General features: G+C 41.8%; 1 protein-coding gene across 18 annotated transcripts in view; it reads right to left on the bottom strand.

Annotated features, from left to right (window-relative positions):
- Positions 1-1067: 1067 nt before the first annotated feature.
- The window catches only part of KIF1A (kinesin family member 1A), a 124564-nt gene continuing 97914 nt past the window's right edge, over positions 1068-27717 (bottom strand). For 7 of the 18 annotated variants that reach the window (XM_048506708.1, XM_048506699.1, XM_048506701.1 and 4 more), the window contains 13 exons: positions 27620-27704; positions 26279-26384; positions 14126-14240; positions 12699-12832; positions 10735-10796; positions 10100-10245; positions 9688-9900; positions 8351-8428; positions 7339-7460; positions 7065-7211; positions 5288-5480; positions 3038-3156; positions 1068-2812 (listed from right to left, as the gene is read on the bottom strand). In XM_048506708.1, the coding sequence (XP_048362665.1) occupies positions 2770-2812; positions 3038-3156; positions 5288-5480; positions 7065-7211; positions 7339-7460; positions 8351-8428; positions 9688-9900; positions 10100-10245; positions 10735-10796; positions 12699-12832; positions 14126-14240; positions 26279-26384; positions 27620-27704 (1563 nt within the window). In that variant the 3' untranslated portion in view covers positions 1068-2769. Of the gene's footprint in view, positions 2813-3037; positions 3157-5287; positions 5481-7064; positions 7212-7338; positions 7461-8350; positions 8429-9687; positions 9901-10099; positions 10246-10734; positions 10797-12698; positions 12833-14125; positions 14241-16536; positions 16561-21437; positions 21465-26278; positions 26385-27619; positions 27705-27717 lie in introns of all 18 variants that reach the window. The other 11 variants (XM_048506706.1, XM_048506698.1, XM_048506700.1 and 8 more) reach the window with 3 other exon arrangements.

A 27717-nucleotide genomic window follows, 5' to 3' on the forward strand; every position in this document is an offset into this window, starting at 1 on the left:
CGTCTGCATCTGTGGCTGGCATCATGATCCTCTGAAGATGCCAGCCACAGATGCAGGCGAAACGTCAGGAAAGAATGCTGCTAGAACACGGCTATATAGCCCGGAAACCACACAGCACCCCATTTGCAGTGTTGAGAAAGACAAGGGACAAGAGCTTGTCTGTGGGGTTTTTTAAAACACACAACCAAAAGGCTGAAACTTAAGATTTTTCATCCAGCTTGTAATTATGCTTTGCCATTTTTAAACCTTTTATGTTGTGTCTTATTCATTCATCCAGTTTTGAAAAATATGAGCTGCATTGTATCCATTAAGTGAATTTTAAAATGAGGATAAAGCCCTCTCTACCCAGCAACAGAGTGGCTGAAACCAAAAAGGATTCCAAACAAAATGTTTGTACCTTTCAAATATCACAAAACCTCCACTTCCCATTCCTGTCAATAGGTATATCTCACCTACTTGTTCCTTGCCTCAGCAAGAGATTGGATTTTGTCCCTATTCTCTCAAAAGATACTCTTTGGCAAAAAAGAAGAAGTAAAAGTAGATAGAGTGCATATTGATTGACTGAGTGGGATAACCCTGAGTCATCTGATCCCAGGCAGGTCTTCACAAAACTATCCATACTAGATACAGTCTGAAAGATAAATGTCTCCTCCAAAAAGAATTTTGTTTAGTAACCTGCCAGCTCAGAAGAAATTACATCGTCTCTGTTCAAATCCCTTCTATGTAAGTGTTTATCTTAGGAAATCAGATTATGATCTCAAGTACTACTCATTAGCAATACAGAACACATTCTCAGCATCTTGGGGGTCTACAAAAAAGAATCTTAGTAGATATGTGATACTGATGATCCCTGTGTGAGTTTGCCCTGCCTTGCAGGACTGAACAAGAGTACACAGCACAGAAATCAGGTTGGTTCCTGTCTTAGTTTGGTGATTAGGAATATAAAGATGCAGACTCTCAAGGCTAAAGTATATATGGCCAGGGAGGGAAGAAATATCTGTGGGTTTGTTCATGTGCCTCTCAGTTCAAATGGGAAGAAGTACAGTTCTGTTTTGTTTTTTGAACAGGAAAAAGCATTTGTCTCTCTATTTAGGTATACTGCTATGTGTTTTTTCTTCCAGCCTGGCTCACCTTGCATTGGAAAGGGACTGGAAAAAATGCAGCAAGATAAGAAGCGGGAGCAGACAGCGTAAGCACCTGTCACTCACATGTTATATTTTCTGTTAAAATCAAACAGGGGAATATACATGAATATCCTTTTCACATCAAGGTTGGTTCTTTCCTAATTCTGACTTCACCTCCTTCATAAACCCTCACAGTGGCTGATTATCCATGGCCAGCTCTGCCCCGCCCTTGCCACACTCTGGCGCAAAAGTCACACCAGAAGTGCTCTCGCGGGAAGCACAGGCAGGGCAAGAGGAAGTGCATTGGGACAAGAAATCTTGCCCTGAGGCGCTTGCTCTCTTGGGCCACTGCAGGGAGGAAGCATATCAGGACATGATTGTTTGCCCCGACGTGCTTCTGCAACAGGCAGGAAGTGCGTCAGGACAAGATTTCTTGCCCTGAAGCACTCCATGAAGCACTCCGGCTTCCAGCGCATGGCAGCTGCCCTGCGGATAATCGGCCAGTGTCTTTTGTCTTTCAATGAAACCTAATTAAAGTCTCCTTCTTTAAACAGAAGCATGGCTTCATGTTTATTTAGCTGTTACTGGGAAGAGCATGTGCTTTTCTCTGACAAAATGCTCTGACAGACTTAAGGCTGATAAATGCATAACACACAAATGCACGCAACTGTCCCCTGACTTCTTTTGAATATGAAAAGCAGTCTGAGGAGGCTATGAGCAGCAGAGAAAGAATGATGTGAGAGGGGTGTTTAAACTAGCTGTTTTCTCACTCAAAATCAACCCCTTCCCTCCCACTACTTTGTCTTCCATGGGGAAAAGATCTGACCCTCCATGGAAAGGAAATATGCAACTTCACTCCAGATTATAGCCTCCAGGAGTTGCTTTTCATTTTTTTAAAACAGGAAAAGACAGGAGAATGTTACATCTGACAGTGACCCTAGGCTGAACTAAAACAACAGCTGAGTAGGTAACAAATGTAAACATCATAAAGGGAACATCTCAAAATGGCAGACAGGGCCCTCTCCTTTTGCTCCCCTGGCTAGTTTTCTACATTTTTTCTTTACCAGAAATGAGATGCAGCACAATGTATGCATATAAATGTGAGAAATAAACATAATGTACATTTTTCAGTGACGTAAATAGAAATAAATACTTTATAAATATAATCCCATATTACTCTTTCTTGATCTAGTAAGCAATTTTGAATAAGTCATAACTAATGATCAGTACACAACCCTATCCTTTCCATCTCCTTTCAATAGTAATTCCACATGATTTTCACCCTTCAAACTTAGGCAAATTTCCACCTCTTGAAATTGTCATTTTAAAAATAAATACTAATAATTAAGAGCTCTTGCTTTGTTACTGGTCACATGTCACCCAGGTCACCCAATGCAGAGATGGGTGGAAGGTCACATGTGCCCAAGAATTCATCATAGCCAGAGTGTGCCAGGCTTCTAAAGGTACCATAGAAATTAGTTTTGCCAATGAAGCTGTAACTTGAGATGGAGCTGTAGCTTGTAACTCTGTGGAGCAGGCCTCTGGAGGAATGGAGGACAGGAGAGATCCAAATTTAAGATGGGGACTTTCAGAGAGCGCCCATGATCTCAATCCTGTTTGATGCTGTGGTGGGGATATTTTGAGACTACATTCTTGTCTGGGCTGTTCTCCGTCTAGACAATTTGGATCTGCAGAAAGAAAGAAAAAGAAGAAAAAATAAATAAAATGGTGGTGGTAGGAGATTCAGATGGTGGCAGAACTGTTCTTCAGACCTCCAACCAATCTTCAGAGATAAATCCAGACCAATTCTCTGAGCTAAACCAGAAAAGATCAGCATTTGGAACAGGGAAGTGTCTTATTGCCTTGAATTTTGCTCTTGCTACAGAAGTGTGACTGTTAAAATATTAATTTACCTTATTGATCCAGCCAGAAGAGGGTTAAATGCATACAGCCAGTCATGCATGTCCTTATCACTGCTTGCCTGCAACAGGATTCCACGATGCTCTGTGCACACTGCAAATGTGTTGGGTGTCTAAAATAGGGGATGGACGGACATACATTGTTATTAAGATCCAGGAATATAGATACAGAACATACAAGATAATTTAATCAATACAGATATTACTACTCAAATGAAATGTTCCCAGAATATATGTTTAGTTTTATTTCAGAGCTATACTCAGGGACTGTTGAGACTATTCATGCTGTAACAGTCTGCCTCCAGATATGTAAATATCTACAAACACAATATTTTGCAAATATGGAACTCTGAGTCCCATTTCACCCAGAGCAGGTAAACTCATTTTACCCAGAACAGGTAACTCTGTCCTCATCCTGGAGTAAAAGTGATTGCTATGATCACAGCTACAGCACATATGTGTTGACTGCCTACAAAATTATCTGAATTGCATATCCATTCAGTCTTTGCCCTGGAGTGAATGCATATTACATGTTGTTGCCATGATGTTCCTAGAGAGGAAATGTACGTGCAGCCATCAGTATACCAAAGGACCTAGTGGGGCAAGCGGTGGCTTTCTAGGGCTATTTCAAGTCAGAGAACTGGCATGCAGGAAAGCTTAAGGCCCCTGCTCTCTACAGTCCTGACCTAAATTAGGCGCTTGTGTGCCTGGGAATTAAGTTCCAAACATTGAACTGCCAATGCAAATCCAATTGAAAGTTTTCATGGCAGCTATGTGGAAGATGCCAAGACTTTGTAATGTGTAAATCAGTCCTCAGACACCACTTAAAATATTCATGCATGTGATGAGGATTTGAGAATGCTTAAATTATTTCTTCTCAAGGTTCTGCCTCAGGACAGCAGTACCAGTGGTGCCTTTGGAAAAGACAGTACCAATGGTGCCTTTGGAAAAGAGTCTTCTATCTCTCAACATCAGGCAAATATAAGCTGTGGCTGAATGTAAAGGAGAAAACAATGTCCTGTGAACCGTGTTTAAATCTGTGAAGGACAAGTCAAGCCCCTTCCCAGCTCACAGGATTGTTTGTAGACAAAATGGTAGACTTAGGCATGAACTGCAGCTTTTGCAAAGTGTATTGGGATTTCTATATGTATTGAGCATGGCTTCTGAACACTGAAAAGCAGGAGGGAAAACAGTCCTTGAGCAAAGTAGTGGGGAACCAAAGATGGCTTGGGTATAGCCTATTTAGCATTAGGTCTGGTCATGCTTCTTAGTACCAAACTAAAAGATACAACACAAGCCTTTATTGGCATATAAAACGGGACAAAGTTTTAAAACAAAACAAGGTTAAGAAATACAGTTAAAATTGCTAAAATTACTAATTTCCAGTATAAAATTTGCAACAGTTTCACAAAAGAGCACATCAGAGCTGTTCAGGAGATTGGGTATCTTATAACACTCATGCCACTGAGAACATTTCAAGAAAATTGAATTCATGTATTTCACGAGTATCTTATTGTATTTAGGGCATAGAAACAAAGAATGGTCAAGTGTTTCAACTGTAGTCCTATCACATGAACAAACTCTTTTAGAACGTTCCATATTCTTAAATCTTCCCTCCAGCAGAGCTGATGGCAGCACATTACATCTTGCAGTAGCCAAGGCTCTCCTCTGGGTGGGATTTATCAGCAGACGAAGATATGCTGCCATAATTCCACACTCGCATGGGATTAATAATGTAGTCGGAGAACAGGTTGTGTCGGCAGCACGAGTCAAATTATGAAAATCAAGATCCAAGAGCCTATTCTTAACTAGTCTGAAGGCTTCCACCTTTGTGAGCATAAGGAGTGATTCCAAGGGGAAACCAATGGCTTCAACCTTTCTAAAGATCAAAGTATACCATTCTGAAATAAAGTGATCTGATAACAGAGAGGGAATATAGCTATTGGATCCCACTAGAAAATGTATATGCAGCCAATATTTTATGGCCCTTATCCATGCCAAGGTTTCTAGAGTTGTTTGGCCCATCTCAATGCACAACGTAGCATAAGGCACACATCTAGGGAGCCCCCAAACTAAAAGATACATTTGGGCCTTAGATTCTTCTGTCAATTGCCATTCCTTTCCATGTATTTCTCATTTAGCCATTTAGCCCTTTAGCCATTGCTGTTGTCCCTTCTTTTATAGATCAGCCTTGTCTCTAGATGTTGCTGTCTTGTTCTGCATGAGCCACAATTTAGTTCTTACTTTCAGCATTGCCTGCTGGTCCTCACTGTATTCCACCTGAGCTGATGAGAGATTCAGGACAGCCCTCTCCACAGAGTCCTTGTCAGTGTTGTAGATGTAGACATAAGGGCGCCTTACCACCACGTAGCGTTTCACCCAGCCATTTGTGTGTGGCTCCAGGAAATGTAGGTAGCCTTTCCTGGAGACAATAGGGCTGCAGAAGAGACAACATTGACATTTTACTTTGTAATGCTATAAAGATTTAAAATAATATGATTTTTTGCCTCAGGTCCAGATCCACCGATCTGTTCAAATTTCTGACACAGAAGTGGAATTATTGAATGGTGGTTCTGTATACACATTTTTGGCTTACTTTATCTCACTTTGCATAGGGTATCCTGCTGTGCTGAAAGAGATGCTCACATGACAGGAAATTCAGCCTACCCTTAGCAATATGCTTTACACGCTTCACTATGGCTGAGGATTCAAATCTCCTTCCTAAGGCTTCTTCCACCCTGCTGCTGGTTCTTGGGCAATTCATTCCTCTTGGGAAGGAGAAATGAGGCTACAACTGGTGTTTCTGCTGTGATGCTAAAAAGCTGCCACTGTGATATCAAATTAGGGTCATTTTAGACCCTCATCAGATGTTCACTCTATGGATGTAGAGATTATAGCTGCTGGCCTTGTCTCCTTAAGTCTGCACATTCAGAAGAACATCTGCAGTAAGCCCTACATACAAAACAAGCTTGCATGAACAGACTTGCAGAAGGCACTCCACATGGCACAGTGATTAAGAGAGATGGACTCTAATCTGGAGAACTAGGCCCAATACTCCACTCCTCAATATGAGGCCTGCTGGGTGACCTTGGGCCAGTCACAGTTTTCTCAAAACTCTCTCAGCCCATGTGGAGGCAGGCAATGGCAAACCACCTCTAAACATCTCTGGCCATGAAATCTCTACAGGGTTGCCACAAGTCAGCTGTGACTTAACGACACTTTCTACCAACAAATATATGGCAGCATCTACATGCATTAGTGTATACGCACAAGAGTCCTCTACCAATGTTTAGCTGAATGCATGGACACTGGGTGGCAGGACCAGTGGCCTTGATCCCACTCTACTGAGCAAAAGTTTAGTGAAAAAACTGAAAAAATACTTGAAGAGGGCTAGAGTCAGGTTTGCTTTGTGGCACTGAGGAAATCCTTGAAGGAAGCTAAATAACAGAAGTCGAAAGAAGTCCTAAAGGAAAACCCAGTGTGGTCCACTGTAATTTGGATTACTTAGCCTCACAGTCTTGTGGGAAAGAAGCAGTTTGGTGCTAGGTTCTTCTCGGTTATGCTTCTCCCTCTATAGCTGAAAGTCTTGGGGGAAAGTATTAGAGCTTGTGTCTTCTTCAGAGGCAGTAAGATGCCTACCAGACTAGTGGAGCAGTCTTCCAGAAGTTGGTTTCGATGCTGCTTCATTGGAAAACACCTTCTCCAGGCAGACTGAAGCACTGCCTTCAAGGGAGAAGGATCCACATGATTGGCTTTGCCCATGTGTTTCAGGGGATCTCTCCACAGAAAAGCATTTCCACATTACTTGCAATATGTGTAAATATAGCCTACCTCTTTGCCTTCATTTTTAGCAGCAACAGCTATGCTAAATGGTAAATTACCACATGTTTCAACACTAGAATGACTTCCTTCCAATGAAAAGAAGTAACATTTCTGATCTCTGGAATGATGTTGGACCATCATCCAACTGCTTAGTTCTAAGACAAGCACAGAATCCTTTTCAAAAGCCCATAACTTGTACCTGACCCGAATCTCTTGAATATCAGGGACCAATAATTGTTGAGTCTCTCTTTCATCCTCTGATCCACAGGTAGGGGATTTCTTCGGTTCTCTTTCAATTGTAGGCTCGAGGTCAGGACTTTCCACCCTAGGAGAGAGCTGGAGAGATCTGCAGGGGGAAAGGCAGGTATGTAACTTCAATGAAACATTGACATGTTGTCTCCTCACCCCCAAATTGAGCATATATGTAAGGATGTGAACCAGTTTGAATTTCGTAGCTTTGCTACTTTACTTACCTAGCCTCTGTGGCATTGTACCTTCCTTCAACTAATGATGGGCAGGTGGAGGAGGGGGTCATAGTACCTCCAAGGGCTGGCATGGAAGGGTCTCTCAATAGGGTCACAGACATTTCAGACAGCTATATGCACAAAAAGAAAAATCATAATTAAAACTTTGCTTTACACCACACCCCTCTAAACTATACAGTGCAACCTAACAGCTAGTATGAGGACCATACTGAGATCTGGTGGGACTCTGTTAATGTCAGGGCTTGTTGACATTTGATACTTGGTCATGTGATCATGTCTCAAACATGGGCTGCTCATCTCTGTTGAATAAAGATACCTCTCTTGTACCAAAAATTACAGACCTCTCATCCTAGAGGTTTTCAATGAAGATTCCCAACATTGGTATCCAGAGAATAGAACAGGGACAATAGAAAATTAAGCTCTTGGGAAAAAAGGTGAGATTAAAGTATCTGCACCCATTGCTTTTCTGTGACAGCCTGGTGACAACCTGGTAACAACCTGGTAAAGGCTCAAGACTCATATGCCCTTGAGGCAAGCAGTCTTCAGGGAAGTCAGGGAATGCTCTTTTTCATAGCAACTTTATTCCGAAGAAATCTGTCCTTCACTTATGTTGGACCCAGCCTCCAAATAGTAAGAAACCTCTAGGTCAGGTTGTTCATTCCTCTCCATCCCAAACAACCCACATTTCAGCTTCTTTCCCAAATGAGACAAGATTTCAAATGCAAATGAAAAAGATCTCACTAGGATTAAGATCTAGCCCAGAAAAACTGTCCCCACTTCCTAAAACAGATGATGTCTCTTAGTTCAATCTGCAATGGAGATGGGTATGGAGAAACTCAACACTTTGCACCTATCTTTTTCTGAAGAAAAAGAGCTACGTGTTCACCCTCCAACTGGCCACTCTGACACAGTCACACAGCATCTTTTCCTACAGAATGATCACTTCTTACCTGTTTCTCTGTTAACAGGGGAAAGAAGGGAAGTGTGGAGTTTCTCATACCTTGCTCTCACTGGCGCTTACACAAACATGGCTGTGGTTGTACTCTCTGTTGAATGTGTGAGTAAGGAGACGCAGGCACTGTAGAAAGAGAAAAAAAGAGGAAAAAATCTAGGTTGTAGAACAGATATTTGCATCAGTAGCAGGGCAGAGTTAACCATTGGTTGTGTCAGAATGTTTTTGCACAGAGAGGACATTTATCAAGTTCCCCATATGAGGCTCCTTCAGCACAAATGAGGAAATTTTAAACTTTAGTAGCCTGATGGTGAGCATAGTTACAGTCTTTGTACTTCAGGGACCAGAAAATCAAATGTCCCATCTTTTTATTTCTTGTGTGTGCAAAGAAACTTTAGCACAATACCAGCACCTTCTAAACCAGTAATTTCAACATGGCATCCATGGGCATCAAGGTGTCCACTGATGTGTTTTGTGATGCCCAGCTGCTTTCCCCCAAAGTGGCTCTTCCTCAAATCAAGGAGCTAATCCTGGTATTCCTCTATCTCACTACAGCAGAAAATGCTACGAAAGAGCTTAGGAGGCACCCCTTTAGTGCTGGAAGGGAGTGTCCATTCCAAAAGAGCTACTCCTATCACAGAAGGATGCTTTGCTTGGAACCTCTCAACATTTGTAATTCTTGCACTTATGTCAGCCATTTTTAAAAGGTCCTGCCTCCCATGTCATTAGTTTTGTTGTGGCTGGCAACCAGTAAGAGAAGGAGGAGGCAGGAACACGTGGAATAACATCACAATGCATATCCAGCAAATACCTGGAATTGATCTCATGATGCTCTAGGATTCTCCAAAACTCTAGGGTAAAACTATTTCTTCCATGGCCCATCAAGCAGCAGAAGGCAGAGGACAGGGAGGCTGGAAGACTCTCTGCTCTCACTACCTTTTCAAAATTTCAAATGTGCCAGACTCAACAAGGTTGGATAGGTCGCGATCGTACATATTTAAATATCATCTCTAGAAATTCCACTATTTACTTTAACTGAGCTTGGAGATCACAGTATTGCTTTGTTACTGATTCTGAGACAGGTGGTATTCAACTAAAAAAATCTAACTGCGAAATAGACTGACAAAAGTCTAATTCACAGGTGTCAAACTCACGGCCCTCAGATGTTATGGTAATTGATAATAGTAAGCTTAAAAACCTTGTTCTGCTTTTGCTGTCCTTTAAGGATGACCATTTACTTCCGAGCAAAAGACTACCTAGTTATCAGAGCAAAAGACTACCCAGTTATACCCAGTACTGAGAGAGTACAGCTACAACAAGGGCCATCACACCACCTACCTACACTGAAAAGAAAGTCAAATGCAACCCTCCCAGAGAATGCCTACCTTGACTGCAAGTTCTTTCTGCCTCTCACTGGGAGTGTCCAGTGGTAAAGCTCTTCCCTCTGGGGTCCCATCTGCTGAGATGGGAGATGAAACACAAGATGTACTACGGGAATCAGAGTCTTCACTGGAGCTTGGGGACAGGGAATCCAGTCCTGAACGCTGAGTTGTCTCCAGCTTCTCACGCAGGAGCAGATAGTGTCTTGTTTTCTCAACCTTGAGAAAGAAACCAGAAACAGGATTAGGTTGTAGATAAACATGCAGACAGTGAAAAGGTGTCATCTCACATGGAGATTTATCTATGAGTAAGAAATAAGGAGTATATCACATCACTAAAAATGTGTTGTGTTCTCTAAATCTATCCATGCTCAGGTCACGCCCTGCCCCACTGTGGGCCTTGGCACTTGAGTCTTACTTCCTGCAGAAGGCTTAGTTTCTCCAGTTCCCACTGGTGATCCAAGATAAGACTGTCACTTCGAGGTCTCCAGCCTGCCAGGTTTTCCTCGCCTCGCACATATGCCACAGATGTGTCAAGCACCCGCCTTCGTCGTCTTTGCATTCCTGCAGAGCGAAATAATTCAAACTATTTATAAAGCATTGTTCATGTCCAGTCTGTGTCACACATTTAGTAAGTCAATTCTAGACATGTCCTTATAATGGTTTTGCTGGTTAGGGTTAGGGTTTGATTGTATGGTTAGGGTTTGATTGAAAATGACATTCCTATGCAGACCATGCCTGCTGTGTCACTTATCCTCAATATGCATCCTTGGGAGTGACATATTATTGACTTCTACAGATTTAGTAGGCCAGCAGCTGTGTAGTACAACATCATAAAATATCAGGTTATGGTAGCTTTGACATTGTAGGTAAATAGAATATTGAAGATGTTTGTAATTGGGATGTTAGATCCAGAGGGTCTAATGCTATATCTTTCCAATGCTACATGCTTGTTTTTTAAGCACAAACCCAGTGCTCTGTTCTGGTCTGCCATGCTGAAAAAGCTAATCTAAAATCTTTATGTGAAGCAGAAGATAATGGATAGCTTCTCACCTGGGCTGCCAGCATCAGCCACCCGGCAAAGGCTGAGCTCATAGACCCCAGTCACACGGTTACTGCAAGAAAAATATAATGAAAAGTCAAAGCAAAGTGAGAAAATAAATGCAGTTCAACGCACACAACTCATCCAGGAGTTACTTAATGCCTACTGTTGTGAAAATTACTCTCCAATTACTTTTTTCCTAGTTAGTGAGCTAAACATTGCTCCTTTAATGCTAATTCCAAAGCTTTACAAACTGAGCAGCCATTCTTAAATAGGCATATTTTTCCAGATTAAAAATGTGAACTTAAGTGATCTTAAGTCTTTCTTCCCTTCTTTTGTCAATGGAAAAACGGAAAACCTCTTGGTCCTTTGTTACATATTATTGATTGATTGATTTGATTTGTATCCTGTCCTATCCCCGCAGGGCTCAGATCAGCTCACAATATAAAAACAGTTAGATAATTGCTAAAATCAATACCATAAGAATAAATCCAATATGAAACTATAAAACAATACAATAAAAACATTAAAACAACATTTCAGTGCAAATGGTCAATAAATGACAAAGACCAATGGCAAGCTAATATATAATAAATAATCATTACTATCACCTTCCCTCCCCCTCCATCCCTCCCTGGAGGCCGAAAGGAGATGGTCTAACTATCATTTGGTCCAGCTGGCTAGATGGAAAAGGCCTGGTGAAACAGCTACAACTTGCAGGTCCTGCGGATCTGCGATAGTTTCCGCAGGGCTCTGACATTACTCAGTAGCTTGTTCCACCAAGCTGGAGCCAGGGCTGTAAAAGCCCTGATTTTTATTGTAGCCAGCCAGATATGTCTTGGGCTGGGGATTATCTTTGGTTAATTGTGTACAAGAAGTCTGCGGACTTCTTGTGCATAATCGGCCAAAAATAATAAGGGTGAATGTCCATCGCAGCAAGATTTATTGTATTTTCCTGAGCCCTGCTTTCACTTTCCATTCTGTCCACGGCAAGCAGGACCACATCTAGCACAATTTTTAATTTGCTTCACCGCCAGAGCAGGGAGATTTGCCAGTGAGTACAACTTTGCCCTGGAAATCTTCACTCCCGCCCACTGCCATCCACACCTTCCTCCATGTTGCTGGCTCCTTCCTGCTTCTCTAAATGCTCTCATATTGATAGTATAATAATAACAACAACAGAGAGTTGGCTTTTGCAAGGAACAGTTGAAGCAGGCTGTCTTTTTGGCTCACCTCCCATGCTCTGCTTCCATCCTCCCTGATGATGAGGGCTTTTTAAACTTCATTTCAGACAAGACTCTATTTTAAAAACAAGCCCCTCTCTCTTCTCTTACAGAAGCAGTGACAGGAAGAGAGAGCGAGAGAGATTGTGTATGTGCATGTGTGTGCAGGGGAAGGGCCAGGCAGAGAATATCAGCTCTAATATTAAGCCTACTGGGTGTAATGAGATCTTTGCCTAAGGCCTATCAACAGATGGGCAGAGTTAAGAGAACTGGGAGAAGCAGAGGCCCGGCAAACTAGTTGCATTGTAGGCCGTCTCCTCACATGTAATCAGAGAAATGCGAGGAGAACCCCCTACAAGCCCACTGCGCAGTGAAGAGCCCTGAGGCGAGAATTCCATGTATAATGGGCCTTTAAATAAGGCTTTAATGTAGATTTCTCTTTTTCCGCTGAGGTCATGCTACAAAGCTGTATGGCCGTTTTTCCAAAAGATAAATGGAACTTAATTGCACTTATGTTAACAACTGCTGGAGTAGTATTTGCACAGTTCTGGAAATCAGATTCAAGACCTATAGTTGAGAAGTGGATTTTGAATTAAATTGACACATTAAGAAAGGTTATTCTATGCCACAATTGCAATTACAAAGCATTTGGGAAGCATTTCTTGTAAAAATATGTTTAACTTACATATAAGTTATAATGTAGCACTAATTTTTTCTGGGGAAAAAAGAAAGATTAGTGGATGCTTTTTTACCTTTCTGAGGCACGTAGGCTTCCACTTCCAAAGAGGTTGCGGATGGATCGAGATGCAGGTAGTTTGGCATCTCTGGAGTAGAAAACCATGCAGAAGTCTTTGGTGATCACTGCTGGCTGAGCACAGTTCTCCATCTGAAACAGACGCATACTTGCTAGTTACATAAGCCTGCTCCCTTGGGATACTCATTGTTAGTATGCAATGAATTGTTCTCAGTTAGAAGGTTCTTGGCATGTCTTAAAGCTTGCATTCTTGCTACAGTGGAATTTGGGTTTTCATCGGCAATCCATATGGGAAAACTTGGCAAAATTCAAAACCTACAAAAACCAAGGCAACCACTGGCCAGTAATCTAAAAGCATGGGTTGCCGGTTTTCATTACAAAAATAGCACATGTGCTGATGAAAACCAAAGCACGCAACAAAAACTGAGACAAAATTTTCGCAAAAAGAATTATTGAAAGCCAAAACCGACAACAACTAAAACAGAGGTTCCATTGTATCGCTATTCGATTAGAGGAAGGTTTTTTGATACTCCCTTTATAGTAAATGTAAATACTTTTACTTTTACCAGCCTTTCACGTTCGGGGGAAGATCTTCAGAACCATAAAGCATGGAAAGGTGTTGAATGTGCCCAACCTTCACAAGTCAAAAATAAGAAATCCTACGTGGTGTAGGAGAAAGTGGTATGGAAGAGACATAGCTTATAGTCTCTTCTGTGTTACAAAGCTGACAGAGTGCCTTTAAGCAAGTCACCATCTGACAACAAAAAAAGAGCTACTCTCATGGACACTGCTTTTGCTAATCCAGGCCCTATTTGCTCCTCGGTGCCACACTGAGCCTGAAAGAGACACACAGACTCAGTTGCACAACTGGAACCAATTAAATAGTTTATTAAGATACAATGACCATTAACAAGCCTATGCTAAACTCCTGTTTAGCATAAGTCCTGAAAGGGGAAAAGATAGGCAAAGAGAACCAACCTGTATTTTTCCTTTCATATGTTAAAAACAATGGGAAAGGGGAGTTTATTTTAATTGGCAAAGCCCACTTATGCAGAGCATGAAGATTAAACCCCAATTCTTCCCCTCTCTGCAGATCTGGTCCAAATCAAGACCCCATGTAGCTGCTCTTGCCCTGTAAAAACATTGGAAAAATCTTCTCTTCAGTTGATCAGTATCTTATTGGTTTTGCCCTTAGTAGAATTTATGTCAAAAAAGTTTGCTTCATGGCTATGTCTGTCCTTCAGGACACTATTCTAGTGTTCTGTAAGGGTGTTAACTTTAACAGAATAAATACAAATGACAAGGAACAAGACTGGTTCAGACAAGTAAGGGCTGGAACATGTGAAGAGGAAAGCCACTCTACAAATCCCATCTTCTCCATAGCTTATTTATGGGCAATGTTCTGAGGGCACTGATGGTTCTTGCCTCAATGTATGCCGAGAGTGTCATGTAGATTTTCTCTCTGTATGGAGTGACCCGATTCAGCAGCAGAGAATTGTGCATGGAGCTATCCCATGCTGCTTCAAACTGGTAAAATGTCCTGCAAGAAAACAGCAAGAAGCTTGTTAAAAAAACACTCTTATCAACCAACAAGTGACATGGAAAGAATTATATCCGCAGCAATATGCAAACATGCATACACACAAACATATTTGTGCTGAATGGATGCAGCCCTCTTGGAGTGCTTGGCTCAAAAACACTCCCTTGTCTGTCTATTTGATTGTAAGGATAGTGAAAGTACCAGCAAGAATTCTCATGGTGGTGCTTATGCTATGAATTTCTTTTCAGATGTCACATGGACCAAAATGATTTAAAATATGTTTTTAGCTATTGAAGAATATGGAATAACAAGAAGGGGGCAAAAGAGGAAGGCATCAGTACAAAGAAGAAGAGTTTGGATTTATATGCCCCCTTTCTCTCCTGTAGGAGATTCAAAGGGGCTTACAATCTCCTTTCCCTTCCCCCCCTCACAACAAACACCCTGTGCGGTGGGTGGGGCTGAGAGAGCTCCGAAAAGCTGTGACTAGCCCAAGGTCACCCAGCTGGCATGTGTTGGAGTGTCCAGGCTAATCTGAATTCCCCAGATAAGCCTCCACAGCTCAGGCGGCAGAGCAGGGAATCAAACCCGGTTCCTCCAGATTAGAATGCACCTGCTCTTAACCACTATGCCAAAGTGGAGTTATATCCAGGTGACATTCAGCAACACTGATTAGGCAATAAACAACAAATCCAGCCTTTGGGTTTGTTGAAGCTTAGTAGAAAAAAATAAACTCATCTGTTTAAATGGTCCTAGCAATGGTGGAGCCATAGATCTATTGCAACATCTTGGGCTGCAATTTAATCATGCTCGCTGGGGGAAAAACGCAACTAGAAATGGAGCAGGAGTGGAGGGGGTATTAGGAGAGTAATCAGAAAGAACGGATCTTCTATTGATTTAAATGGAACTGCAGCTGTTTGTTTGCACATTTTGCCTCAAGCACTCCAGAGCCATATCTTTTCAGTCAAATGCAGTGCAACAGACAATCTATCCTCCTTCTCTTGGAAGGAGCTGCTAATTTTTGGCAAGCATGTAAAGAAAAGAAAACAAAGAGTGAGGATGCTCAGTGCTGCACTCAGTTTTTATCTCTCCAGAAGCAGGTGACATTTCACATCTCAAATATTATTTCTCCAGGTTGTCATTTCATCTACTAATTCATCTAACTCTTCCACTGTTAGTTTTCCACATACAACCAGAGTTGCCAAAATCAGTAATCAACTTGAACTCTATAAAATTTTAACATCTACGTTTATTCTAAGTTCCTGATTTTAAGGGCCCTTTCCTGACCTACAACTACAAGGGAGTCTAGTTCTTGCCAGCCTTTTCTAACTGCTAAATCTTTTCTGTTTGGTCAATGATATCCCAGGACTTCTTGCTAGGTATGCCAAGCGTCTGGGCAGACTGGGAAACAAAACACTCAGCAATTAGCCTTCTTTTGTTCGGTATCAAAGCAGATTTCAGACTGAGGTTTTCAGAGTTGAGCCAATCCTATGAAAAAATACCCAACCAGTCTTCAGGCAGCAACAACACAATGTAATGTATGGTGCTATGACATACTATGCCACTCCTGAAGTTAGGGTTGCATTAAAGAACATCACAAATTGCAGAACCACACAGTCTAGGAATGGGAACCATTTTTTTTTTTTAGGACTGGAGCCTCTAAAGCAGATATCTGTTCCAACAAAATACCGATAACCATATTTACCACTTGATCTTTCAATAGCATTTTTCACCTTCTGCACAGCCCATTCAGTGTTTTGGATCCACTAAAATATAGGCTCTTTCAAAGCCACATGACGAAGCTGACCAAAATATCAGGATATTCCCTTATTTCTGTCTGAGCATCCTCATGTTTAAAAAAACATTTTCACATGAACATTCCACTACCACGGCTCATCAACACAGTCAGAAGCCTCTTTAAAGAGGGGTCAGAGCTCCTTTTGGGAAATTAAGCACTATACTCAGCCCACCTCTAAGAAAGAGATGTTGGCTTTTGTTGAAGAGGATCTGACCAGGTGTTGATGCACAGTTACCATCTCATTCTAAACACTGCATGTTCACATTAAGAGAAAACTGATTTGAAGCATCTTGCAAAAATCAAAACTAAAACAGTCATAAGAAGGACCAACTGAACACAAGGCACTGGGGGACAAGTAACTCTGACAGGGAGGAAGCAAGATTAGGAAAGGAGGATTGTAAGGAGAGGCAGTAGAAGAAGAAGCAAGACAGAGGAGAAAGAGAGAAAGGAAAAGGGGAACAGAACAAGCAGAAGTGTGAGAGAAAAGTGAGATAGAAATACCTAGTGTCATTTCCAAGTGAAATGCTACAAGTGAAGGCAACCCAAGACAAACACATGTACACATACACAAAGGAATTAAAATGTCAGCAATCACTGTTTATATGGTCTCCTCTGGACAGCTACCTGGGGAGGCAGCTACAATGGGGCGCATAAGGAATTAAATGAAGTCCTGCCACAACTATTGTGAATCTGGTGCAGGCAAATAAGCATCAACAGATACAATTCTCCCTTCATCCTCATGATAGACGGGCAGGGTCAAACCATGAAATCTAGTAAGAACTAACACATATTGAACATTTATATTAGGACAAAAGTCCTGCCACCTGGGCTTCCTGATCTGCAGTACCAGTGGGGAGAATATCATTAAGAATTTATAGACAGTGGGGCATGTAGTCTAATCAGGTTGCTATTCAGTGTAAAAACCCTATTACATAGCCAAAAGTGGGAAGAGATTTATGCAACCAAAGGGTGCCAAATAGAAATAACCTAAAGCACATTTGGGTGTGTTTCTTAGTTAAGAGATCCGGGATTCTGAATAGCCAAGAGTTTCAGAGGAAATGCTGTTGAGTGTGGCTTACAAATTTGGAAGTGAGGAGTAGGCATGCTGTTTTTGGGAGCTCATGGTATAGAGTTATGGAACCTCATGCCTGACTGAACCGGGCATTCACGTGGAAATCCTTTGATATTCATTCATTCTTCCAGCATCTGCTAACACTGAGCCAGCCAACAAAGAATCCCTGCCCACTCCATAAATGCTGGCTTCTCTGCACATATACACACTATCTTCCAGGGATAGCAGCAGAAGACAACTATAGCCAGTTCAACTATTGAATCCTAGCTCTTCACATGTGCACCTTTCTGGAAACATGTATCAATTAAAAGCATCTCATTTTTCAAACCAGATGGCATTATTAATATTTAGAAAGAGGTCGAAAGCAGCAGCTTAAGTTTCAACAGACAAGTTGTCTTATGCATCATATTGCTAAGCGGGTCAGTATAAGACTTAAAGTTCTGGGCCCAAGTCCAGAATTTGCACTCAGATAAGACAGATGTATGAGTGAAATGCATCTGGGTTTCAAAGTAGGCAATTTGCAAGTAACATGTCAAAGAAGCTCTTTAACCAAAGCTGGCTAGGTTTATTCATGTGAAGCTGTTATGGAGGAACTAGCTACAAGCCCATATAGAAAAGTTTGTAACTGGATCTAGGTATTAATTTCTTGTTCTATCCAATTGAGAGCTTTTATACACTGCTAATAAATAAGTTATCATAGAGATCTCATAACAAAACAAAGATAAGATATGAAGCATGATCCTAAATATGTTTTTTCAGAAATAAGTCTCATTGAGTTCAGTAGGACTTAGGGCCAAAGTCCTCATGGCCACCACAACTTCTTTAAAGACAGGAGATGGGAATTTTATACTGCTTAGAAGCATGTATGCCCAGTTCTAATGGCAACTACAGTGTGCATGGAAAAGGGGATTCTGCCCCCCTCCCCTAGTTTTGCAACCAGAAATGACCCCACAGAGCTGCTATTTGTGCCATTGCAAAAAGTATGCCTAGCCTGGAAAGCGGCATAATATTTGCAACAGAGCAAACAGCAGGTGAGATCCAGTTTGAAGCCTGCCTCCAACTTAACTATTCCTCTGATGGATGATAAAGGCCCCTTTGGATGGGTGAGATGCTATCAGTGGTGGGATCCAAAAATTTTAATAACAGGTTCCGATGGTGGTGGGATTCAAACAGTGGCGTAGCGCCAATGGGGCTATTGGGCAGGGAGGTTGCTTTAGTAACCCCTTCTCGGCACTCAGAAAAAAATAGTAACCACTTCTAGAGAGGTGGTGAGAACTGGTTGGATCCCACCTCTGGATGGCACCTCTGGATGGATCCCACCTTTTCCATGCACACCTCTGGATTGCTGAGCAGAATGGCTGGATCTACCCCAGCAGCTCGTCAGGACAATTTCAGGACACAAAAACAGTGCATGGGAGAAGCTCTTTCTCCTCACACACAGCAATTGCAATCACAGTAGGACAGTATGCATAAAAAGTGCTGTGCGCTTCTGATACCCAGTGTATTTGTAACATGTGAATTATTTCTGCAGTTTCAGAAAGCAGGCAAACTGCAATGTTTACCCTGCCAGTGCAGGGAAAGCAAAGTAGATCAGCATCTATCTGCCTTCCTTCATGGTTTTTGTGTCTCTCTGCCTTCCCCTGCCCACTTCTGGGCAGGCATTTCCAGAAGATTGATCAGCCTTCCTTTTTTAAAAAATTTTTTACCATAATGTTCTGTTGCAGGGTGATAAAACATCAAAACAGCCTCCTCAATTAAAAAAAAAACAATTTGAGCAACAGGAAAAAAAAGGCAGCAATGAACTCAGAGATTGGGAATGACCCAGAGGTAGGGGCAGGCAAAATGGCAGCCAGGATCAGAACAAACGATGAGGTCTCTTCGAGTGAGTACAGAGAAACGCTGCAAAGTGGACAGCCTCAAGGTAAACGCTGCATGCATAATGAGGCCACTAAGGAAATCCAGATGGCTCACTAAGTTGAGCCAGTGCCATAAATTACATGGGGAAGTTAAAACTAAGCCTGACCTGAGGAAAATTCCTTCCTGACCTCAAATATGCACAATGTAGCAAGTTCTTCTACAGAGAATTTTACCTAAGCTCATCTCCCACTATAAAGCAATGAAAGAACGAGACAGAAAACTGTTGAAGAAGAAGCTTTTAACGGATGCCGTTGGATGTAATGCTGCATCATCAAATTTTGACAGCTGGAAATCCTTCATAGGACTGCCCTGGCCCTGGCCCAGCCATAGGACCTCCATCTTTGATGGATTCAGCCTCAATCTTCCAACCAACCAGCTATGGCCTCCAGACACTGTGCAAAACTTCTGGGACATTGGTTGGTTGTCCATCCATCAACAGAACAAGCTGTCATCAGTGTATTGATAACAACTCAGTCCAAAGCTCCGAACAAGCTGTGCCAGGGGTCACATATAGATGAAGCTCTGTAGCAATCATCTGCATGTTCTGTGACATAGTCAGAGGCTCTACAAACAGCTCTTGCCAGCCTGACATTTGTCATTGCCCAGTGGCTTGCAATCACAGCAAGTAAAACACAGCTGTCCCTTTAAAAAGATACCATTTTACTCCCTTGCAGTTTGCACTGTTCTGAAGTCTCCCCCAAGTTCAAGGCAATAAATCAAATCTTAGAATATTAAGATAAATTTTAAAGAAAAAGTAGTACATTAAAACGATTTAATGCTAGGCATTCGAATCCTACTTCCTTAGCATTCTGTCACTTGGATCTAACTATGCAGGGAAAACTCAAACAGGGTCTAAAGGCAAACAGGAACTATGGTTGGGTGGCAACAAAGAGGGCTGAATTTCAAAACAACAGAAAGAAAGATGGAGGTGTTGTGTCACCAGAAGAACAACCAGGCCAGTATGTTTCAATTAAATTAAATAAAACCGAGGAGGTCTGAATTTCACATGTATTCAGAACCAATTACTATCCTCTTTGGCTACTGCTATGGTTATGCCTTCTTCAAATAGTATAACCTCCTAAATGAGGCAAGCCAATGATTTCCTGTCAGTATTTGTCATATCAGGTTTCCTATGACTGTCTCCCATATTGCTCTGGAAGCTGTTCTAAATGTTTTATCAGCATCACACTTAAAATGTTGTGGGCATTTGGCATTTCTTTCCCACAGCATATATTAAATTAGGTTCTTTTCCTTCTTGTCTTTCACACAATAGCATTTTCCACTACACTTCCCAGCTTAGCCAGCTCAGCTTCTCATGGGCCCTTTCAGGACAGCACAAATAACATGTTCTCAGGAAGGAAAAAAAGCATTTTGGGGTGGAGTTCTGCACAGTTCCCCCTCCCCCTCACCACCAAATGATTGGAAAACATTTTATTTGTGCTCCAAATGGATTACTATGAAAACATTAAACTAGTGACTTTTTTCCTGAACCTGTTTTTAAAATGTGTCCTGCTTGCTGTGTGGAGAGCAGTAAACATTTTATTTTTCCTGCCCAAATGTAAAGTTCTCATTTTCATTTTCCCAGCCACTCATGCCCGCATTTTCTGCTGCTTCAGTTTGATTCTCTCTGCCACCCACCATTTTGTGATTCTTTCCCACAGACATTTTTTCTACTGGCATCATGGCAGGGTGCCATTTCAGTGATTAAAATAAACAAGTGAACTCAGTTGCGCCTGCCGATTATGGCAATGTGTCATTTCCCCCTTTTAAAAAAATTTCAGGGAGGTATCTTCAAAGCTTCGATATGAGAATCGGCATGGATTCTCATATCGAATCATTAAATCTTAGAAAATGGCAGGCAGCATAGAGAATCAAACTGAAGCAGCAGAAAACGGCAGACAAAAGAACCGTTTTCCCCTTAAACACTTTTTTCCCATGTGATGCAGACAAAAAAAAAGCCCAAACAGTTATTTTAAAAATGTTTCCCAAACATTTTTAATGGTCTGTGCGGAAAGGGACATGCATCAACTCACAAATTGCTTTTGTGCCAAAGCTGGAGGTTGGGGGGAAGGGGATCTACATGGGCAAGGGTCAGTTTGTTTTTGATGGATGCCATCAGAAAAATTACAACAGCAGCAAAACGAAACAAAACCCAATTAAAAGAACAAAGGTTTCTGAGGGTTGGGGTGGGGTAGAAGTCTTTTTTTTTCTAAAAAAAAAACGGACTAAAACCCCAAGGAACAAAATGGAACATAAAAGAAGCCCAGTGATACAAAAGAGAAAGAGAAAGCAGTGTACTGGAACAGGTAAGGAAGGTCAGTCTATAGCATTGGTAACTGCAATGCTGACTTGAGTGAGGAAGCATCAGGAACAGGAGGAGGTCAAAGAAAATGGGGAGGGGAACAAATAATACCTAGGAATATCCGAATCAAGAAACTGCCTGCAAAAACACAAACAATCACATGGTTAGTGTGTGCTCACATGGGTGGCAACAACGATGGCAGCAGCAACAGCAGTTCCACAGTGCAGATCTTGAAACACCCAAGGCCTACTACAAACAGCTTCTGCTTGCCTACTGCCATGCCACTCCAAGATGCAGCAGAAAACAACAAAGCTTCCAGATCAGTCAGATAAGGGCTGGCTGAGTTGGATGATATGCTTGCTGATCAATACCCTACCCATGGTGACAAGCAAGTTTCATTACCTGCTTCTCCTACCCTGCCTACGTTTTCTCTGAACAAATGGCTTATGGGCATAATGTCTGAATTAGGCATACAGTTCTAATAAAATTCAGGCATCTGTTATGCAATGTGTAACACATATACCCAGTTTGGATGCTAATGAAATAAATGTGCCAGCTATGCTGGACAGGTAGGAGAGCCATTGATCCCTACACCATGTGGGGTATTGATCAACAAATTTAGTGTCCAGTTTGACCCACAGGCTCAACTATGAGGATGAGGCCTAACACACTAACCACTATGGGACAGTGGATGGGGTACCAGACTGCACTGTGCAAAAATGAGTTCAGATCCTTGCTCATTGATCAAGGCCTCTCAATGGGTAAGTCAAAACTTAGGGTACTGTGAAGATAAAATGACTGAATCTGATATACCGGTAGATTGATCAGAAATGTGAAAAGTAATAGAACATCCCTCATATACTAAGACTGAAAGATTGCAATGACAACTTGATTTCCTAGACTACCAGTAAGTACTGCCCCAGATCCTTGGAGCAACAAATGCTCAGATGCTAAAAATTTGATGAATCCTAAATATGCATATGGCAGCTGTGTGTTGCCAGTAAAGAACTATGGGGCTGAAGGTCATGTCAGCAACGAAGTTCAGAGTTCTTTTCTTCATTTAAAAGAATGAAGCCAATGGAATTTCTTCTTGCCAGTAAAAGATCCTAAAAGATGGCTGTTTAGAGTTGGTTTCAAAAAAAGCAGTGGGATTACATGTGGTAGCAAAGCAGGAAGCTGAAGCAACAGATTCAAAAGGCTGGTCACAAATATTCCCACTCATAAGCTCTGCTCACTCCAGCAACATCACAACTGAAAGCAAGCCCCCAATGCCCTGAAGAATTTAAACATGGGGCATTTGGAAGGTGGGGAATTTTTCAATGTCTTCCTCAGTTGTTGAGGTAACTTTCCCCTTCTTCCTCCTCCTGCCATAAATGGGCCATTTTTGATCATTCTAAGGTGGTCTCCAAGAAGGAAGACAGTAGGATAGTTTCATCCATGAAGACAGCTGGGAATAATGCTCATATACTGCGTAAAGATACAGACAGGCAAAAATAGCATACTAAGCTACTTGCATCAAAAGTTCCCAACCTCCCCTTCCCCTAACAGATGGCTTAGGACAATCCTTCCTGTTCCCCTTGCTCTCAATGTTTTATAAATTTAAATATTTATTTTAATCATATATTTTGATTTGGGTGCCACAGATTAACGCAACACCCATGGATTGGGTGTTACGGATTAATTAAACAATAAAATGTAAACAAACTGACCTGTGCTAAACCCACTAATTCCTATGAAAGACATGCTTAAATCCTGTCCATAGCTGGACAGCTTGAGTGAGAAAGAAACAGAAACCCGAAACCCAGGATGTGCAGCTGAGCTTAACTTCAGTCACCAAGGTGGGACTGAGCACTGCACAACAGGACTGCACCATTAGGACAGTTTGCCTTCCATTCCTGGGTGCTTCTCAATCACATGGAAATCTCCAAGGGACAGAGGATTTCTGTCAGGACAGCAGGAATTCTTTGCCTCCTCCCTCCTGCTGCAGGCAAAACACCCAGAAATTTTGATCCAGGAGTACAGGGGACTCCCATAAACAGCTCAGGGAACAGCTGTGGGTTTGAAGCAAGAGAGAATATATGGTAAAAAATCCCTCCCCCCCCACCTTCTGTCCTCAGAAATTTCCCTCTAGATCCAACCCATCAGCTTCCTTCCTTCATCATGCATAACACACCAGTATGATTTTATCCTGGTTACAACAGTATACCAAAACAAAGGGCAACATTCTCTTTTATACAACTACTGCTATAATAAGTTAAAAATACTGCATATTGTTAACGAACAATAAAGCAAACTCCCAATGCCCTACCCTCAAAAAATCATGCTAGGGCTTATTTTCAGGATAGGTCTTATTTTTGGGGAAACAGGGTATAGTCCTAAAAATATTGTATATTATTAACAAGAAGATTTTGATATTTTGGCAGTTACCTGTTTTGGAAGCTTTAGAATGTATGTTCAACAATTTAGAAAATGTTTCCCATTTGATTTTCCAGCCTCAACACATTTTGATTTTGGGTATTCCTTTATCCTGGATACATGCAAGCCAGTGTTGGCTGTTCTTATCCCCATCAGCCAAACAAACCAGCAAGATAAGACAGGAGAAAAGCAATAGTTCATCACATTGGCAATAGTAACACTGAACAATGTGACAAGAGGTCCTTTTCTCACAAGGTGCTTTATGTTTTGTTTCCAGACTTGTAGTCCCTGCTGCTGGATAAACTGTCATCTGGAAGCATCTTTATATAAATTATATTTCCCTGCACATTAATCAATGCAGCAGCTTCTTAGTTGATTAAAAAATCAGTGAGGTTGTAAACAGCATGACATTGTTGTATGCCAGCTGGCCTTGTTTTACTGGGTTCTTTGCTTTAGGTATATATTTCTTAATTAACCTGCTAATTGTTCATTTGAAAGAGAAAAAAAACCCATGCAAGTTAATACCCATAACAGTTAATACCAATGGGGGACAATTTTTGTTCCTTTTTAATACTGCCATTTTGGAATGCATAATCCTTGCTCTTGGCTGACTCACCTCAGACAATCTATCATTTCAGTTCTTCTTCATTAGCTTCTGCTGTTTACCTCATACACTAACACTTTACCTCATCTACAGTTTTATCCACATTGCATCCTGTCTTGACATTTTCCCACTCACCTACATAAACTTGTTGTTTTTTTAAACAGAGGTTTGGATCAATTATGTATTTGACTAGAAATGAATGCTGAGGGACAAGCCCAGTAACAGGTATTTGACTATTTCATTCGTAAAGAAGACCTGTACAGCTAGATATTTCTAGATCTCAGCTTGAATCATGAAGAAAATCTCAATTGACTGAAGGTATTTTCAGAAGGGCAGGACTTCTTCACCACCCATTTCCGAATACATGTGCAATATCCCCTGAAATGCTGGTCTGGGGGACAGGGGACTCCCACCAACAGTATGAGGGAGAAGTCAGAAATCCACAGCAGAATGGGGGAATCCCAGAGGCGTAGCTCCAAGGGGACTGGGGTGCGCGCGACGCACTGGGAGCACGCCCCTGTGGGGACATGGCGAGGGCGTGGCGGGGGCATTCTGGGGCGGGGGTGTTAAGGGGCAGAGGACGCACCAGTGCACTGGGCACTTTCCCCCCTTGCTACACCTCTGGGGAATCCCTTCCCCCAGGCTCTCCAAAAGTATCAGAAACCTTGGGATGGAATGCATATTGCCTCCTGCCTACCACTCTCCTAGTATAACATGCATAATAGCATTGTTATACCATCCATAGTGCCAAACTCAGTCTTCCATCTTATGAATTACCAGTGCCCAACACAATATCATCTTCCAGTATTCATTCCCAGCCATAAAGTGTTTCATGAAAGCACTACCACTGAAATCTCAAGGAGCCTTGAAAGATCTGCAAGCAACTGCTGACAAATCCTAGTTCTTGTGTTATCTTTCTCCAGAATATTTGTCCTTATTACATAAGACATGGAAGCCTTATTACAAGCCTCTGAGGCATCTAAACAAACACCACTAAGCGGTAGGATTATTGTTCAGTCCAGTGGTGGGATTCAAATAATTTAACAACTGGTTGTTTACAAGGCACCATTTTAACAACCAGTTCTGCCGAAGTGGTGTGAACCTGCTGAATCCCACCACTGGTTCAGTCACATTGCAATGATGGAAGTGAAAGGTTTGTTATCCCAAGCAGCACAGCACAATAGTTTGCCAGACATTATCACACTGATGAATGGAACCCTGACTTTGGACTCACTCAGATAGCCAAATGAGAGATTAGGCCTTCATAGTACTTCTCTTATGCTGTCATTTCAAAAGGCTTTCAAAATTTTAATGCAACAAAGCAATTGATATTACAGTACAAGCAATGAAGCAGTCCAAGAATCCTATTCAAATGGATGTAGTCTCCTGGACATTCTATGACAAGGTGGCACATGTTCACAGTCAACACTAAATAAAATATGAGAAATATTAGCTTGATATGAGGAATATCAGCTACCAGCCTGGCAAAGCTCTTGTCAGGGGGATGCAACAGAAAGGATTTAGGACCCAATGGACTTTCTTCTTGTTAGTTCGGATATTTAGCTGGTTCAGCATGGCTTCAATCTGTTGACTGCCTTGCAGTAAGTGGTTTTTGGAATAAACTCTCCTCCCACATACTTAAGGTCAAACAACCCATTCCCTGTGACATGTCAGGCCAAATATGACCCATCACAGTCACTTTGGCTTGAGAAAACAGTGTGGGAGGGAAGGCTAAAGCCCCTTCTCCTCCTATGTCTCTCTCCTGAACCCTGACACGTTTGTGTAAGCTAGCTCCACAATATTACACCTGTCAGCAAAAAGGCAGATTAGTGTTCTTGGGGCTCACTTGGACTCCCCAAAGACCTCCATGGAGGCTCATTATGCCCCACATTTATGAGCATAGCATGCTAGGAAACTTAATGGTCCAACTCACCGATCATCCTGGGAGGGGGGGATGTATCCTGATGACAGGATATTCAGAGAAAGGATGTTGGGGTCAATGAGGGATTCATCTCCTTCTGGGGTGTTTCTGATCCGACCTGCAAACAGAAAAAAAATCCTCAACTACTTTCTCTTTGCACTGCCTGAAGGGAAGTCAGAGAATGTCTTTGAGTCTCTAAAGTGATGTGATGCTCTTTAGCTGGGACACAACCCTTGCACCTGTTCTCTCTTATCAATTTTGGGGTCCAGACATGGCCCTTCTGACAGTGCACTTAAAACACTTCTCACCATATAGATCTATTCTGCTTTGGGATCAATGAGAAGTAGCAGTGGGCCTTTCAGACTAGGACTGTTTCTCTCTTTATTAGCTGACAACCTCTCAGAATTTCCCTGCATAAGCAAAAAGAATTACTTCAACCAAGCCTTCCAGCCTGTGAGATTTTAGGACTAGACTAGCTCTCCACAATGTGCAAAGCAGATTACTTTCACTGCACTATATTCTAGCATCAAGTCTACGTTTTGGCTGCCTGAATTGACAACTTGTAGGGATGTTCTTATGCTAAACCAAAAAGGAAGGGAAAGAAAACACTGCAGCCCAGAAAATCTGGTAACCAAGAATGTTGACAAAAAATGCCAGTAACAGTAAATACTAATGGGCTACATATGTTAAATTAGCAAAGCTTTATTGCATTACAAATAGTGAATCAGGGAAAAAATCCATTAAAATCAAATGTGTTTCAACCTCATGGCTTTCCACGGTGGTACAAATTATTAGGCATTTGTGTCAACCTTATGTTGTACGTAGCCAGAAATGCTGTTGCCTTACTTCACCTAGGGGCTAGTGATGCTCTTTTGGATTTCCAGTGGTTAGCATCTATATTCATACTGGAGTCTCTCAGATTCAAGTAGCATTTAGGACTATGATTGCTCTGCTGTGTTCTGTTCAGTCTGACTTCAGCAGTGTGTTAGGGACACAGCAAAGCTCTGCCTGCCAAGGTTTAAAATAAACCAGTTCCAAATGATTTCTTCAGTGTTCAAATGATTTATTCTTTGTTCAATACTGCAGTTTTGGGAACTCTCTCAAAAGCAGGCAAGGAGGAGGTTCAAAGGGTGTGTGTGTGTCTACGTAACATAATGAATACCTCCACAAAACATCCCACCCTGCCTTCTGACCATTAAGGTGCTTGATCCTTTGGGAATTACTTCTAATATAAATGGTGTGATTAAATATATATATATTCCCAATGGCTTAAAACATTATAATATTCATATCAAGTGGATGAGAGTCAAAGAAGGGCAGTGACAAAAGGGAGTCAGGGCTAACTTTGCTTACCCACAACCAGCTCTCGCACTTCCTTCCAGTGGGTGTGGTTGCCTGTCTCATGCACCAAGGTAACTGTGATCCTCCTCTGGATACCCTGCCATCCATCA

The sequence above is a fragment of the Sphaerodactylus townsendi genome, linkage group LG08 (assembly GCF_021028975.2).
Source record: "Sphaerodactylus townsendi isolate TG3544 linkage group LG08, MPM_Stown_v2.3, whole genome shotgun sequence".
Classification (NCBI taxonomy): Eukaryota; Metazoa; Chordata; class Lepidosauria; order Squamata; family Sphaerodactylidae; genus Sphaerodactylus; species Sphaerodactylus townsendi.